At 38.9% G+C, this 15,688-nt stretch overlaps 1 protein-coding gene across 3 annotated transcripts in view; it reads right to left on the reverse strand.

Moving 5' to 3' along the window:
• The window catches only part of LOC124781027, a 109,941-nt gene that overhangs the window by 63,577 nt on the left and 30,676 nt on the right, over positions 1-15,688 (reverse strand). For all 3 annotated transcript variants that reach the window (XM_047253837.1, XM_047253827.1, XM_047253848.1), the window contains exon 3: positions 9,819-9,981. In XM_047253837.1, the coding sequence (XP_047109793.1) occupies positions 9,819-9,981 (163 nt within the window). The remainder of the gene's footprint in view (positions 1-9,818; positions 9,982-15,688) is intronic.

Genomic DNA, 15,688 nt, shown 5'->3' on the forward strand with positions numbered 1-15,688 from the left:
CCTGGTAAGTGAATCTGTGTTATTCATATGTTTAATACAAAGCAATAGTAGTAGTAATAATAACAGTTTCATCTGTTTATCAACAATAGTATTGAACATATAATGTTTACACAGTTCAAAATTACATAATTACATAAACATATCAATAAAATAAAAGATTATCTTAAAATAAGAACCTAAAAACACTTATATATACACACAGATTTTTTTTTTAGCATGTTCCATGGAGCTACACAAATACAGGGTGTACATAAGTCCGGGAACACTTTCAATTATTTATTGCACGAGAACTAAACATTGTACAGATGTCACACATATTGCATTTTGAAGAGAAACTCTAATTTGTTATTTTTTTCTTTTTTTACAAATACTTTTTTAATATGCAAACCATGAGTGACCCCACAGACACTGAGACAGTAATGGAATTCTTGCCACACCCATCCTAGCATGGCATCGTTGACTGTGGCGGTCGCTTCCCATATTCTCTCCCGCAGCTCTGATACATCACGTGGTAGAGGCGGTACATACACCAGAACTTTAATGTGTCCCCACAGAAAAAAGTCGCATGGAGTGAGATTTGGTGATCGGGGAGGCCATTTCATGAAACAGCTGTCCCCTTCTGTAGCACGGCCTATACATTGATGCACCAGGTCCGTGTTCAGATGCTGAAAGATGAACGGAGAGTTCAACTGCATTTGAGTCATCAGCCATTGCTGCAACATGTCCAAGTAGGAATATCCAATGACCGTGCTCTCGGCAAAGAAAAATGGCCAGTACAGTTTTCGATGTGACAAGGCACAAAAAGCATTTACCTTTGGGGAATCACCCTAAAATTCAATGCATTCGTGTGGATGCTTTGTACCCCAAATTCGACAATTATGCCTATTCACTTTCCCATTAGTGTGAACAGTGGCTAAAAATTAAGCGATCAACAATGCCATCCACAGCTTAATTCAGTTGTTACAACTGCGAACAAAACTCAAAATGCTTGTCTTTGTCATCATCATTGAGCTTTTGCACTAGCTCCAATTTGAATGGTTTCATAGACAGCTTCTGTTGCAGGACTTTCCACATTGTCATTGGAGCCATTTGGAGTTCACGGGATGCACGACGCACCGACTTCTTTGGACTCCTTATGAATGTCTCTTGTACGCGCTCCACATTCACTTCACTCACACTGGGACATCTGCTTCTCTTTGCCGGACACAAGCAACCCATGGTAATGAATTTGTTATGCCAGTGGTAAATGGCCTTCCTTGTTGGTGGCTTCTTACAGTACTTGGTTCAAAACATCCGTTGAACAGCTGTAGCACACTTGTTTTTGTCGAAGTTCAACACACAGAAAGCTCGCCCCACACCTGAACTCCCCATGTTTGTGACTAGTGCTGACTATCAGCAAATTACCAAACTACACTGTGGCGGGTATACATGAAAAAAAAAAAACTTTCAGGGCTTCCCTCAAAAAGACGTATGTATGATATCTGTACAATGTTTGGTTCTTATGCAATAAATAATTAAAAGTGTTCCCGGACTTTATGTACACCCTGTATATTCAATTAGTGACCCGCTCCAGCTTTGCATGGGTAACACTAAGTAACTACAGCTTGACAGCTTGTCTGGTGTAGTAATGATTTAGTTGATGGGCCACCATGTAGAGCTATGATGATAATTTAGAAAACGATGTTAGGTAACTGAATAGCAACCTTTCATATAATTTAAAGAATTTCAATATGCATGCCAGGAAAGTTCTCTTGTGGCACGAATGTTGTCTGTTCCATATTTAATTGGCATTTGGGGTGTCTTCTCATTGCACTGATTGGAACTGCAAGCTACCACATAATCGGTCTGTCCGATTCAGCATCTGTTGAGTGCGAGTTATAGCCACTTGCCAGCCACCTGACTGCAGTACCAATATGGCGCGCTCCACCCAACTGCAACGGAGTTCAGTATGTATGGCCACGTCCCAGGCAGCTGACTTCAGCAGCAGTCAAGCATGAGTTACATTTTGCGTGTGGCCTTTTCCTGCATTTCCCAATGTAACATTGCTAAGAAGCACCCTCTGCCACACAACATTAGTATGAAGCAATTTCTGCCATGCATAACTAGTACAGAACATCTTACGCAATCCAATATGGTACAAAGCACCTTCTAAAATGCATCAATAGGAAAATCCCTCAGCCACATGACATTGGTATGAAGCACCTTCTGCCACACAATATCGTTATGAAACACCCTCTGCCATGCACCATTGGTATGAAGCACCCTTTAGCAGGAAACAGCAGCAGGATCCACTTTCTGCCGCACAACACTGCTGTAAGCACCCTCTGGCACACAGCCCCGGTTCAAAGCACTCTCTGCAATGCAGCATTAGTATGAAGCAACCTCTGCCATGCACATGAAGCAACCTCTGACATGCACAATTGGTACAGAGCACCCTCTGCACACAAAAGCACCTTCTGCCATGCATCATCAGTGTGAAGTACACACTCCCATGTAACACTGGTATGAAGCACTTTTGGCCACGTAACATTGGCACGAAGCACCCTTTTCAACATGACATCACTATAAAGCATCCTCTGCCACTTGACATTGGTATGAACCATCCATCACCATGTAACATTCGTACAGAGCACCCTCTACCACATAACACTGATATCAAGCTCCTGCTGCCATACCCTCATAAGGAGTACATTCTAGCTTGCACAATTTCAAGTAGTTCGGCCATTCACCACTAATTCGCAATAGCAACTTTTTTGTAGAGGCTACAGCTTCCCATGAGATATTTATACATTATGTACACAATCCTTCATTGTAAATTAGTCTTTCTATCAGTGAAATTCATATCAAAATCCCTACAGTAGTTCCTGAGATTTGCACGAACACACAGACAGAACCAAGAGGCAGAATACCACACTGTGGCCGGCAGTGCCTACGTAAGATAACATTTGTCTGGCGCTGTTGTTAGATCGGTTACACTGCTGCAATGGTAGGTTATCAAGATTTAAGTGAGTTTGAAAGTGGTGTTATAGTCAACGCACAACCAATGGGACACAGCATCTCTGAGGTAGCAATGAAGGGAGGATTTTCCCATACGACCATTTCACAAGTGTACCATGAATATCAGGAATCCGGCAAAACATCAAATCTCTCACATCACTAAGGTCAGAAAAAGAGCATGCAAGAATGGAACCAATGACAACTGAAGAGAATCATTCAATGTGACAGAATTGCTGCAGATTTCAATGCTGGGCCCTCAACAAGTGTCAGTGTGGGAACCATTCAACAAAACATCATTGATAAGGGCTTTCAGAGCTGAAGGCCCACTTGTGTACCCTTGATGACTGCACGACACAAAGCTGTACGCCTCGTCTGGACTCATCAATGCTGACATTGGACTGTTGATGACTGGAAACATGCTGCCTGGTCAGACGAGTCTCATTTCAAAAATGTTTCAAGTGGATGGACGTGTACAAGTATGGAGACAACCTCATGAATCCATGGACCCTGCATGTCAGCAGGGGACTGTACAAGCTGATGGAGGTTCTGTAATGGTGTGGGGCGTGCGCAGTTGGAGTGATATGGACCCCTGATACGTCTAGATATGACTCTGACAAGTGACATGTATGTGAGCATCCTATCTGATCACCTGCATCCATTCATGTCCATTGTGCATTATAACGGACTCAGGCAATTCCAGAAACACAATGTGACGCCCCACACATCCAGAATTGCCACAGAGTGGCTCCAGGAACACTCTTCTAAGTTTAAACACTTCCTCTGGCCACCAAAATCCCCAGACATGAACATTACTGAGCATATCTGGGATGCCTTGCAATGTGCTGTTCCGAAGAGATCTTAACGCCCTTGTACTCTTATGGATTTATGGACAGCCCTGCAGAATTCATGGTGTCAATTCCATCCAGCACTACTTCAGACATTAGTCAAGTCCATGCCACGTTGTGTTGCGGCACTTCTACGTGCTTGCGGGAACCCTACACAATATTAGGCATGTGAACCAGGTTCTTTGGCTCTTCAACGTGGACTAGCAACCTGCCCCAGCTTCACAAGAGTAGTACAAACACAACTATCTGCAGCTGTATGACTTGACTGACATAAATGTCTAGAGGTGTATAAATATAAGAGTAGATTCTTTTGTGTGGCTCAATGTTCCAGAGTAAGTGTTTCAGTTGGGTGTCACTTCAGTGAATTGCTTCTCCATAGCAAGTTGTCCAGCACAGAAAAGTTGACCTATTGTTTAACTGTTTAACATCGAATCCGAAACACATTTGGTTTGTGACAAATTGCCGTATCACTGAGAGACTGTTCAACTTGGAATCTGAACCATGATCCACTTGTGTTGAATGTTCACATCATCGAGAGATGAATGCTAGGCTAAAAGACAGTAAAAAGGCCATCGTCCGACTGAAATTCAATTTCGCAACCTTTGAGTTTTCAGGCACACGCTTTACTGTTAGACCACCAGGCCTGACATGGTGTCTGCACAAGCTTCGCTGCCAGCTGGAATTGTGGCAGCTATACTGCTAGATGGCAATGCCATCATTTTCAAGAGTGACAGTAGACTAATTCATCACAGTTCAGCCAATTTCCACAAAATATTTATAAAAATTATATACATGATCTCCCTCATGAACCAATCTATTAGTTGAAACCAGATAAAAATCACCACAGTAGTTCCTAAGATTAACTCAAACATACATATAAATAGAAGAAGATAGAGAGATAGAAGGAGAAAACAGATGGAAGACATCCTTATGTATCCTAAAATAACTACTTAAAAACAATATGTAAATTCAGATGTATATAACACACAATGAAGTCAACTGATGCTATCTCAAAAAATTCCCACATATTTGTACCGTTACGCACTAACATAATTCTTTAATTTTTAGCTTCAAAACATTTTATAAAATTTTAAAGGCAAATTTTAACCAAGCGACATTTTATTTACTTTTGGAAACAATCACATTTTTTATCGACTTTATACATTGTAAAAAGTTGCTGTATAGAAAGCATTGTGCATTTCAGACCCTTTCTCACTTAATTTGAACTGATCTTCTTCAATCTGACAGTCATTTTTACTTCTTGTGTTATAATCATGGATATCTCTGATGATGTAGGACAATTTTTATAGAAATAATTGTTTGATATCAAGTTAAATCATGGTGGTCAGAGAGAGATTTGACCCATCAACCTCATGAATGTGAGTCCAGTGCGCCACCTCACTTGGTTTCTCTATTAGATCCTAGTCTCCAAACTTGACAGTAATATTGCTCAAGTTATATGTTTTGTTTGCATGCATTTGCATATATATGGTTTTGTTAATATTTATAAAAAGATTATTTCCATTGCAGTAACAGTTTACATTTTTCACATTCAGGGAAGCTTTCTTCTGGTAGTCATCTGTTGAAACACTGTTGTCATAGTAGTTGTGGTCTTTAGTCAGAAGCTTGGTTCGAGGTGATCTCCATGCTAGTCTATCCAGTGCAAGCTTCTTCATCTCTGTGTAACAAGTGTAAGTCCTGGCCTCCTCTGCAATTTTTACCCTCTACATTTCCTCACATTAACTTACTGACAATTCATTGGTGTATCACATAGTGTCCTATTGTCTGATTCATTCTTTCAGGCAAACTGTACCAAAAAATTCTTTTTTCTCCAATTCAGTTCAATACCTCATCATTTGTTATTCGATCTAGCCATCTAATCTTTAGCATTCTTCTATAGTAATAGATTTCAAAATTTTATATTCTCTTCTTGTCTGAACTCCTTATCGTTCACGTTTCATTTTCATACAAGGCTAGACTCGAGACAAATACCTTCAGTAAAGACTTCCTAACACTTAAATTGATATTGGATGTTAACAAATTACTCTTTTTCATTAAGTTTTCCTTGCTACCGCTAGTCTGCATTTTATATCCTGTTTCCTTCAGCCATCCATCAATTATTCTGCCGCCTAAATACTAAAACTCATTTATTACTTTAAGTGTCTCATTTCCAAACCTAATTCCCTCAGCATCTCCTGATTTAATGCGACTCCACTAGCCTTATTTTACTTTTGTTGTTGTTCATTTATAATCACTTTTCAACAAACTACCCATTACGTTTAACTGCTCTTCTGTGTCCTTTGCTGTCTCTGGCAGAATTATGTGATCAGCAAACCTAATAGTTTTTACTTCTCTCTCAACTTTGCTGAATATACAGATTGAATAACACAGGGAATACGCTACAACTCCGTCTCACAGCTTTCTCAACTATCAATTCGCTTTCGTTTCTTGTGACTTTCACAACTGCAGTATGGTTTTTGTACAAGTTGTTAGTAACTAGCTGCTTCCTATAGTTGATCTCTGCCTCCTTCAAAGTTTCAGAATGGAATCCAATCAACGATGTTGAAAGCTATGTCTAAATCTAATGATGCTGTAACTATAGGTTTGTGTTTCGTCAACCTATCTTCTAGGACAAATCATACGATCAGTATTGCCTCGTGTGTTTCTACATTTCTCCAGAACCTAAACTGAACTTCCCCGAGGTTGGCTTCTGCCAGTTTTCCAGAGCTTCTGTACATAATTTGTCAGTAACTTACAACCATGATTATTAAACTGATGGTTTGATGGTATTCACAGCTGTAAGCACCTGCCTTCTTTGGAATTGGAATTATTACATTTTTTTCCTGAAGTGTGACAGTATTTCACCTGTCTCATATATCTACATACCACGTGGAATATTTTATCATTGCTGTCTCTCCCGAGGATCTCAATAATTCTAACAGAAGGTTGTCTGCTCTGGGGGCCTTTCAGTGCTCTCTCAAATCCTCCTCACAGTTTCATACCTCCCCTCTGCCTTTCTTATTTCATCACTGAAAGCTGTCCATTTGTTTTCTATTGCATTCTTTTCCCTTTTTCAGTCCAGCATTGTTTAATGCCCCCTCTGAAACTCATGACAACCTCTGTTTCCTTCAAATTACCCAGGTCTCATCTCCTTAATTTCCATCATTCCTAAATTCTTCTTTTAATATACAGTCCATAACAAACAAATTATGGTCACAGTGCACATTTGCCCCCTGAAAATGGCTTACATTGTAAAATCTGCTTTCAAAATCTCCATCTTACCACTATACAGGGTGTCCCAGCTATCTTGTCCACCCAAAATATCTCTGGAACAATAACAGCTATTGGAAAACGACTTTCACCGGTATCAATGTAGGGCTGCGGCCCATGAATGTACATATTTGGAAACATTCTAAAACAAAAGCATATGTGTTTTTTTAACACAAACTTATGTTTTTTTAAATGGACCTCCTATATTTTTTCTTCAGCAATCCATAGCATGACAAAGCACATACACAATGGCATTGATTGCACCGCAATATTCCCATTACATCCCGAGATATTAAGACGCGAAGTTGACGCTTGAAACACCCGACATGCGCTGCTAGCGCACGTCCTGAGGCTCGGGCATGCACCCCATGCTGCCTGTAATCGCAGCAGACCGTATTATTTGTTTCGGACCTCTTGATAAGTATGGAGGTGTGATTACACATGTCAATCACATCGCTATTACAGGCAGCATGGGGTTCACGCCTGAGCCTCAGGACGTGCGCTAGCAGCGCATGTCGGGTGTTTCAAGCGTCAACTTTGCGTCTCAATATCTCGGGATGTAATGGGAATATTGCGATGCAATCAACGCCATTGTGCATGTGTTTTGTCATGCTACGGATTGCTGAAGAAAAAATATAGGAGGTCCATTTAAAAAAACATAAGTTTGTGTTAAAAAACACATATGCTTTCGTTTTAGAATGTTTCCAAATATGTACATTCATGGGCCCCAGCCCTACATTGATACCGGTGAAAGTCGTTTTCCAATAGCTGTTATTGTTCCAGAGATATTTTGGGTGGACAAGATAGCTGGGACACCCTGTATAATAAAATCTGAAACCTTCCAGTGCTCCAGATCTCTTCAACATATACCACCTTATTTTGTGGTTCTTAAACCCAGTGTTAGTGATGATTAAATTATCCGCAAATATCTACCTTTCCTCTTTCATTCCTTTCCCCCAGTCCATATTCTCTAATATGTTTTCTACTCTTCCTTTCCTTACTTAATTACAGTCACCCAACACATTTACATTTCTGCCTCCCTTAAATGTCTGAATAATTTCCTTTACCTCATTAAACATTTCTTCAATCTCTTCAGCAACTGCAAAGCTAGTTAACATATAAACTTGTATTACGGTGGTGGTTGTTGGCTTCGTGTCAATCTTGGCTAGGGTAATGCTACACTATGTTGTTCATAGTAGCTTATTCATTCTCCTATTTTCCAATTCATTATTAGCATTACTCCTGCATTATCCCTATTTGATTTTGTGTTGATAACCTTGTACTGACCTGATCCGAAGTCCTGTTTTTCCCACCATCACACTTCATTATTTCCCACTACATCTAACTTCAACCTATCCATTCCGTTTTTAAATTTTCTAACCTACCCAGCCAGTAAAGAGATCTAACATTCCACGCTGTAACCCATAGAATACAAGTTTTTCCTGATGGTGACGTCCTCCTGAGCAATCCCCACTAGGAAGTCCAAATGGGGGATTATTTTAACTCCAGAATATGTTACCTAAGAGGATGCTATTATATTTTAAGACATGCAGCAGAAGAGCTGTATGCCCTTGGGAAAAAAATTACGGCTGTAGTTTCCCTTTGCTTTCTGCCATTCGCAGTACCAGCACAAATAGAGAATGTTGGGTAATGTTACAGGACCAGATCAGTCATCATCCAGACTGTTGCTCCCACAACTGCTGAAAATGCTGCTGCCCTATTGGAACCATTAATGATAACAAATGAAATGTTATATGCATCTATGACAGCATTTCCACCAACTACTTTGGGCATATCATTTACACATATAACGAAAATTAGTGGGCCCAGCACTTGTGACGTGGTAATGGCACATTCAGTGAACAGGCTCTTCTGGAGGCAACTTGTGACAGACTCAGAACCTTGTACGTGCAGGTATGCTGAGTTATTCTTAAGTACCTCACCTTCTCTAAAACTTTTATCATGGACATAAACAGCGAAAAAGAGTTGTTGTAACACTGTAATACTTTGTGTACAGTATCTTGTGCTAGGCATGAAAAAGGCATCAGGCTACGTGAATGTAGCCTCCCCCCTCCCCCCCCCTCCCCCCCCCCCACACACACACACAAACAAACAAACAACCCTCATCACCAATCCATTTAGATAGTTACCAATATTAATTCACACTCTAATAGTTTCTGGAGTTGTAAATGGTTCAGAAATCTCATTAAAAAGTTCCTAGAAAGAATAGTAAAAAGCCTAAATTGCAATTTTATCAAAACAAAACTTCCCAGTTTGGTCTTATAATGTCCTCTGATCACCAAATAAAGAACATAAGAAACTCTTATTTATGATAAGTTTGTCATTTATGTCTCTCATTCACAGTTGTATCATTTACAACTGCTTATTAGAAACTCGTTTAGAATAAGAGAGGCTATGAAACATTAGCATTAGCATATACTAAAAACTTACTACAAATAACTTTCACAAACTCTGCAGTTTTTAAGTCCTCCAGAAAGATAATGTTATCAAAGACTTCCATATAATAAAAACAAAATGTTAACACAACAAATACTTAATGGTACAAAGCCTTCTTGTATACTATACGATTAGTAATTTATTTGGGTAAAAATAAATATACACTACAAGGAGATGCACACATTAAAAAACCTTCACACACAACTTACTGCATGTCAGTAAAAAAATAAAAATATTATGTTTATCTACCTGAATCTCTTGAGGTGTGTGGAAAATGTTGAAAAATCTCTCAATGTATCGCTGATACTCTTCTCTTGTAGCTACACTTCCCTCATCCATCAAATCACCCAAAAAAATGACTGCATGAGGTTGCATTTGAGAAACTGCCCTTGTGAATGTGTTACGTAAATATCTGTAATGTAAAACAATCTGGTAAGGAATGTGCACAAAGAATGGCAAACATCAGTTTCTTATTTTAATAGATAAGTGGTATCTGTTCTTTCAGACATGACTGATTTCAATCGACACCTACTTGCAGCTAAGGTCTGTAATTCCTTTGTGTCGTAGTTCTTACTTTAACTTATACTTCTGATACAAAAAGATGATTACAGTATTTCTAATATATTGCAGACACATTGCTTTAATTTATGCTGAGACAAATTCTGATGTGAAAAATTCCAAAATGCACTTGGATCAGAGTCCACCTTAAACTGTAAGTACCTCTGTAACTAGCTAGGCAAGTCAGCTCAAAAGTTGGAAATGGCACACCACTTCCAATATTAATGCAGTGTTGGAATCAACCTCCAGGTAGAGGAGTACTCTTATCTTTTTCTCTGTCTTAGTATAAAAAAATACAGTATTTAAATGAACTGCATGGAGTAATTATGCCAAAATTAGCATCTGCTGGTATGTCAATAACATAGTGTGCACATATAAGTATCTATTACTGACAAAATGAGAATCATTATCATGTATTAGTTGCTGAGAGTTAACATATTTGTATTTTTTATGATACTGAATTTCAAGAACTGCAATGATTAAGCTATTTTTTGTGCTGTTGGCACATGAGTTATATATGTTGTTTAACTGGCTGAGGAACATGAACACATTAAGATAAGTACCTACAGGTAAAGCAATTGAGCATGGAGCTAAGGCAACAGAAGTTCTGATTTTGCCAGCAGACAAATTCTGCTTGCTATAGTCAAGTAAATTTTACAGCAGACTGCTTCTCCCTGACCCTCGTGATAGCAGTTTATGTCAGGTTATGTTGTTTTTAATGAGAGTATACAATTGCCTCCAGTTTAGTTACATATTTTTGACATTTGTTGTGCACTTGTTTCAGGTGTTCCTGACACCTGATTCCAGATGGTACTTTCAGGAGCTATACCTTCTATCACCTAGAACAGGTTGTTTCAGCTCATGACCTCAGTGCAGAGATGCATAGTGTTCCTTGCTCCGCAGAGCATTCTTGCCCATTCAAACTTTTAATCTGCCTGCCGCGCCTTACATGATCGCCAACCTCATACTCCTAGCTGCTGCGATGTGGCAATACGCTGATTCGGCAATAGGAAGTTACGGAAATAGATAAGAAACAACTGTTCTGAAAATTATTACAGCATATGTTTAAGGATTTTCTTTGCAAATATCAGGCACCAACGTGTATGTGCCATTAGTGTGATTTAAAAAAAAAAAGAACAACGAAATCATGGTGTCACATCACAGTCAGCAACACATATTGATACCACAGACATTAGCGAGATCTCCCTGCAATCCGCTATGATGTACTCAGGTGCTTGTGACAGTACCTCCACACCAGAGTCAATACAGAGCTGAGCACAAAGAACTTTGCCGAGACAGCAGCCAGCATCATCATGTAGGATAGTGACAATCTAAATATTAGATGAAATGTGCTTTTGTAAATTTTTCATTTTACCACTCCCACTCTTTTGCTGATGTTCATTAGATAAAAAATTATATTATAGGAGGCACATGTCTTGTCTTCCAATGAACAAACAATTATTATAATTGGATTTCATATGTAATTTGTGTTCATTTAGAACAACACCTGATTCAACGCTCTTAATAATCATTATTCAAGAATATTTTTAATTAACACTTGAGCAGGAGTGCAGCTTTTCATAACATGACCAGGTGCGCAGCATTCTTTGTACACATTTATGTTACCAAGGTAAACATGTATGAGTAAAATCACAGTTTAATTGACAACGATAAAATAAATTTACATTATATGAGCTAAGGCATTCTTTAATTAAACAATAATAAACTATATGCTGATAAGCCAAAACATTGTGTCTACTGCCCACAGTGAAGCTGGATGCCTCTAGTGGTGCTCCAGATGCGCGATACAGTAACAAAAGTATGTAAGCAGGTCAGACACAAACTGGGGACCACCCTAGCAAAGATATGGGCTACAAATTGGGAAAACCATTGTGATAAATGACTTAGACAAAGGGAAGATTATTATTACGCAAAGCCTGTGAACGAGTATATTAAAACAGTAAAGCTGGTCAAATTTTCATGTGCTAATGTCGTGAGCATCTACGGAAAGAGGTAGGACAACAGTTAAACTACCACTGAGCGCTAAATGCATGGATGTCCACAACTCTTCACAGAATGTGGGTTTAGGAGGCTTGTCTGCTCTGTAAAATAAGATAGGTGGTGATCTGTGGCATCTCTGCTCAAAGGGCACAATGCTGATGCAAGCATAACTGTTCCAGAGTATAGCATTCATTGTACATTGATGAACATGGAGCTCCAGAGCAGACCACCCCTAAGTGTTTGCATGTTGACCCAATGATGTAATCAATTATGACTGCAGTGGTCATATGACCATCAGGATTCACCCACCGATCAATCGAAATGTGTCAACTCTTAAGATGAGTCACATTTTTGCCACACTAGTTCAATGGTGGTCTCCACAAATGCCATCATCGAGATGAATGGTTGCTCGAAACATGCAACACAGCATGGGCACAGGCTGGTGGGAGCAATACTATGCTACGGGAGACATCTCCACCGCTTGCATGGGACCTATGGTATTAATTGAAGACATGCTGACAGCTGCGAACCACCTGCATCCCTTCACGCTTCACATCTTCCCCAATGGCGATGTTATGTTTTACCAGTATAATTGTCCTTGTCACAGAGACAGAACAGTGCTACAGTCGTTTGAGGAGCATTATAGTGAACTCACATTGATGTCTCGGTGATCAAATTCGTCTGATGTACATCCTATGGAGCCCATCTCTATCGCTATAGAGTGCCATCACCGCATATGCATATCAGCGGCCCATTACTTATGCGAATTATGTGACCTGTGCATACACAAATAATGCCACATACCTCTACAAGTCTACCAACAAACTGTCAGAACCCTGATATGCAGAATCAGTGACATGCATATCAATCCAAAGATGGACAAACAAGCTATTAAGCAGGTGGTCACAATGTTTTGGCTCATCAGTGTACATTCATTATATCACTTTGTTGGCACATATGAGTGTTACCCCACAGTAACGGCCAACTCAAAGCATTAAACAGTGCAATTGCATCAAATCCCTGATCACTAATTATCTCGCAGACAACTGCCTCATTGTGGGATTGTGCTGCAAGCTCGTAATCTGGGTCAATTTCTTGCATGGATCATAAATTTTTTCTTGTCTAGTACTGCTGTTCACTTGGATGTATGACAACACAAATTTTCGTTGTGGCTGTGCTAGCAGAAGCAATAATGAAAGACTAAGTATGGGCTGACAATTATTAAAAAAAAAAAAAAAAAAACAATGAAACAGTACGAGGCAATGTTACTTGTCAGAATGAGATTTTCACTCTGCAGCAGAGTGAGCACTGATGTGAAACTTCCTGGCAGTAGAAAAACAACATAACTTCCAAAAGGAAATAAGCATATAATGCCTCAAGTAATAGACATTCCAGATAGATGCACAAATACATCACACATTACAATTATTTCCTGTACACTGAGACTCTTCTCACTTAAACCATTGAATGGGCACACCTACACACTTTTAAAGTGCACCAAACACAAGTAACGTTGAAACTTCCTGGCAGATTAAAACTGTGTGCTGGACTGAGACTCGAACTCGGGACCTTTGCCTTTCGCAGGCAAGTGCTCTACTCCTTTCTTCCAGGAGTGCTAGTTCTGCTAGGTTTGCATAAGAGCTTCTGTGAAGTTTGGAAGGTAGGAGGCGAGGTACTGGCAGAATTGAAGTTGTGGGGGCAGGTCGTGAGTTGTGCTTGGGTAGCTCAGTTGGTAAAGCACTTGCCCACGAAAGGCAAAGGTCCCGAGTTTTGAGTCTCGGTCCAGCACACAGTTTTAATCTGCCAGGAAGTTTCAATGTTACTTGTGTTTGGTGCACTTTAAAAGTGTGTAGGTGTGCCCGTTCAATGGTTTAAGTGAGAAGAGTCTCAGTGTACAGGAAATATTGTAATGTGTGATGTATTTGTGAATCTATCTGGAATGTCTATTACTTGAGGCATTATATGCTTATTTCCTTTTGGAAGTTATGTTGTTTTTCTACTTCCAAACTAAAGTGACTTATTGTCATAAGTCGTTAGATATGACAACCAAACATTCACTCACTTATTCCATTTTCAAATACATCACACACTATAGTAAGAATATTTAAGTTTACAACTTTTTTCCTAAAATTTTGAGTTTTACAATAAATTTTAGATTTAACACATTTTACATTTGTTATTATATGAGAAACAGTATTAAATCTTTTATAATCATTAGATTGTTTGTAAATTATCTAATACTATGAGCCTGAAATACTTATGAAGTAGAACATTTCTATTCCTGTTTCATAAAAACCTTAAGAAAATAAATTTAAATTTCTGTCAAAAATTTTTAAAGCTGATCTTTTAATTTTGCAGTAGGAAGGGCTGCAAACTATTCTGGGAGGGCACTGGCTGGATTCAGTCCAGCGTGAAATGCATATTTTTCATATAATGCTTTCCTATGGCTATTAATAAGGTACTTTGATTTTTGCCTAATAACCTGGTTTAGTTCACAGTTTAAATTTGGCTTCATTTTTTTCACAAGCAATATTACTTTAAAGATATATGCACTTTTAATGGTAAGCACACCTGCTTTTGAAAGCCAAGTTATGACATGATTATCTGAGTTTTGCTCCACAAGTAATTCTAGCAGGTTTTTCTGCAATATAGATATAAGTAGTGTGTGTAGGCTTGCTTGTATTGCTGCTCCCCATGCTTCTATCTTACACTTCAGATTCGATGAGAACAATGAATGCTATGCAGTTTAGCACATGTATATCTTTAAAATATTTGCTGATCATGTTTACGGCAAATATGTTTTTACGTAGTTTACACATTAAGAGATATAAATGCATGCACTGACTTAGATTGTCCTGGATTGTGATTCCAAAAACTGTTATCCAGTTTTTCTTTTTTACTTTTGAGGGTTAAATACTATTATTGAAATTTTTGTAGCATTTACATTTAGATGACTTCCTTTGACATACTGCACTATTTCATTGCAACTCTGTTGTACAGTACCTCTGGACTGTCATAGGCTTTGTTTTTGCATACAAAATATATATCATCCGCATACAATATTTTTTAGCATTCTGAGAACTGCACCTTACATCATTAACACAAATCAAGAAGAGAAGAGATCCCAATGGATTTTAATAACACTTTAACCTACTTGCTACGTTTCCCAACTGTTTGTCCCCACATAATTTTTTTGTGATCCTCTCTTTGAAGTTACGACATATCAAAAGTTTTGTGCTATCAACATGGTCAAATGCAGACCTGTTTCAAAAACTTTTATCACACACAAAATGTGTGACATGATACATCATTTGTCAAGTTGTCAGAAGTACACACTGAGATTGGCTGATGTGAATAAAGTTTATAGACAGTTAGAATGGACTTCGGTGCCATGACTACCGCACTTTGTGGGTACCAGATTAGTCTTTCACCATTCTAACGAGTACAGCAACATTCAGAAAATCAGTGGGGTCCCCCAACACAGAGCTCATTTCTCAATTTGTAAAGTGTTACTGAGAGTTAAACACTTTCAGTGATGGGCCAGTCACATTTGGGCACTG

Source organism: Schistocerca piceifrons, chromosome 1, assembly GCF_021461385.2.
Source record: "Schistocerca piceifrons isolate TAMUIC-IGC-003096 chromosome 1, iqSchPice1.1, whole genome shotgun sequence".
In the NCBI taxonomy this organism is placed as follows: Eukaryota; Metazoa; Arthropoda; class Insecta; order Orthoptera; family Acrididae; genus Schistocerca; species Schistocerca piceifrons.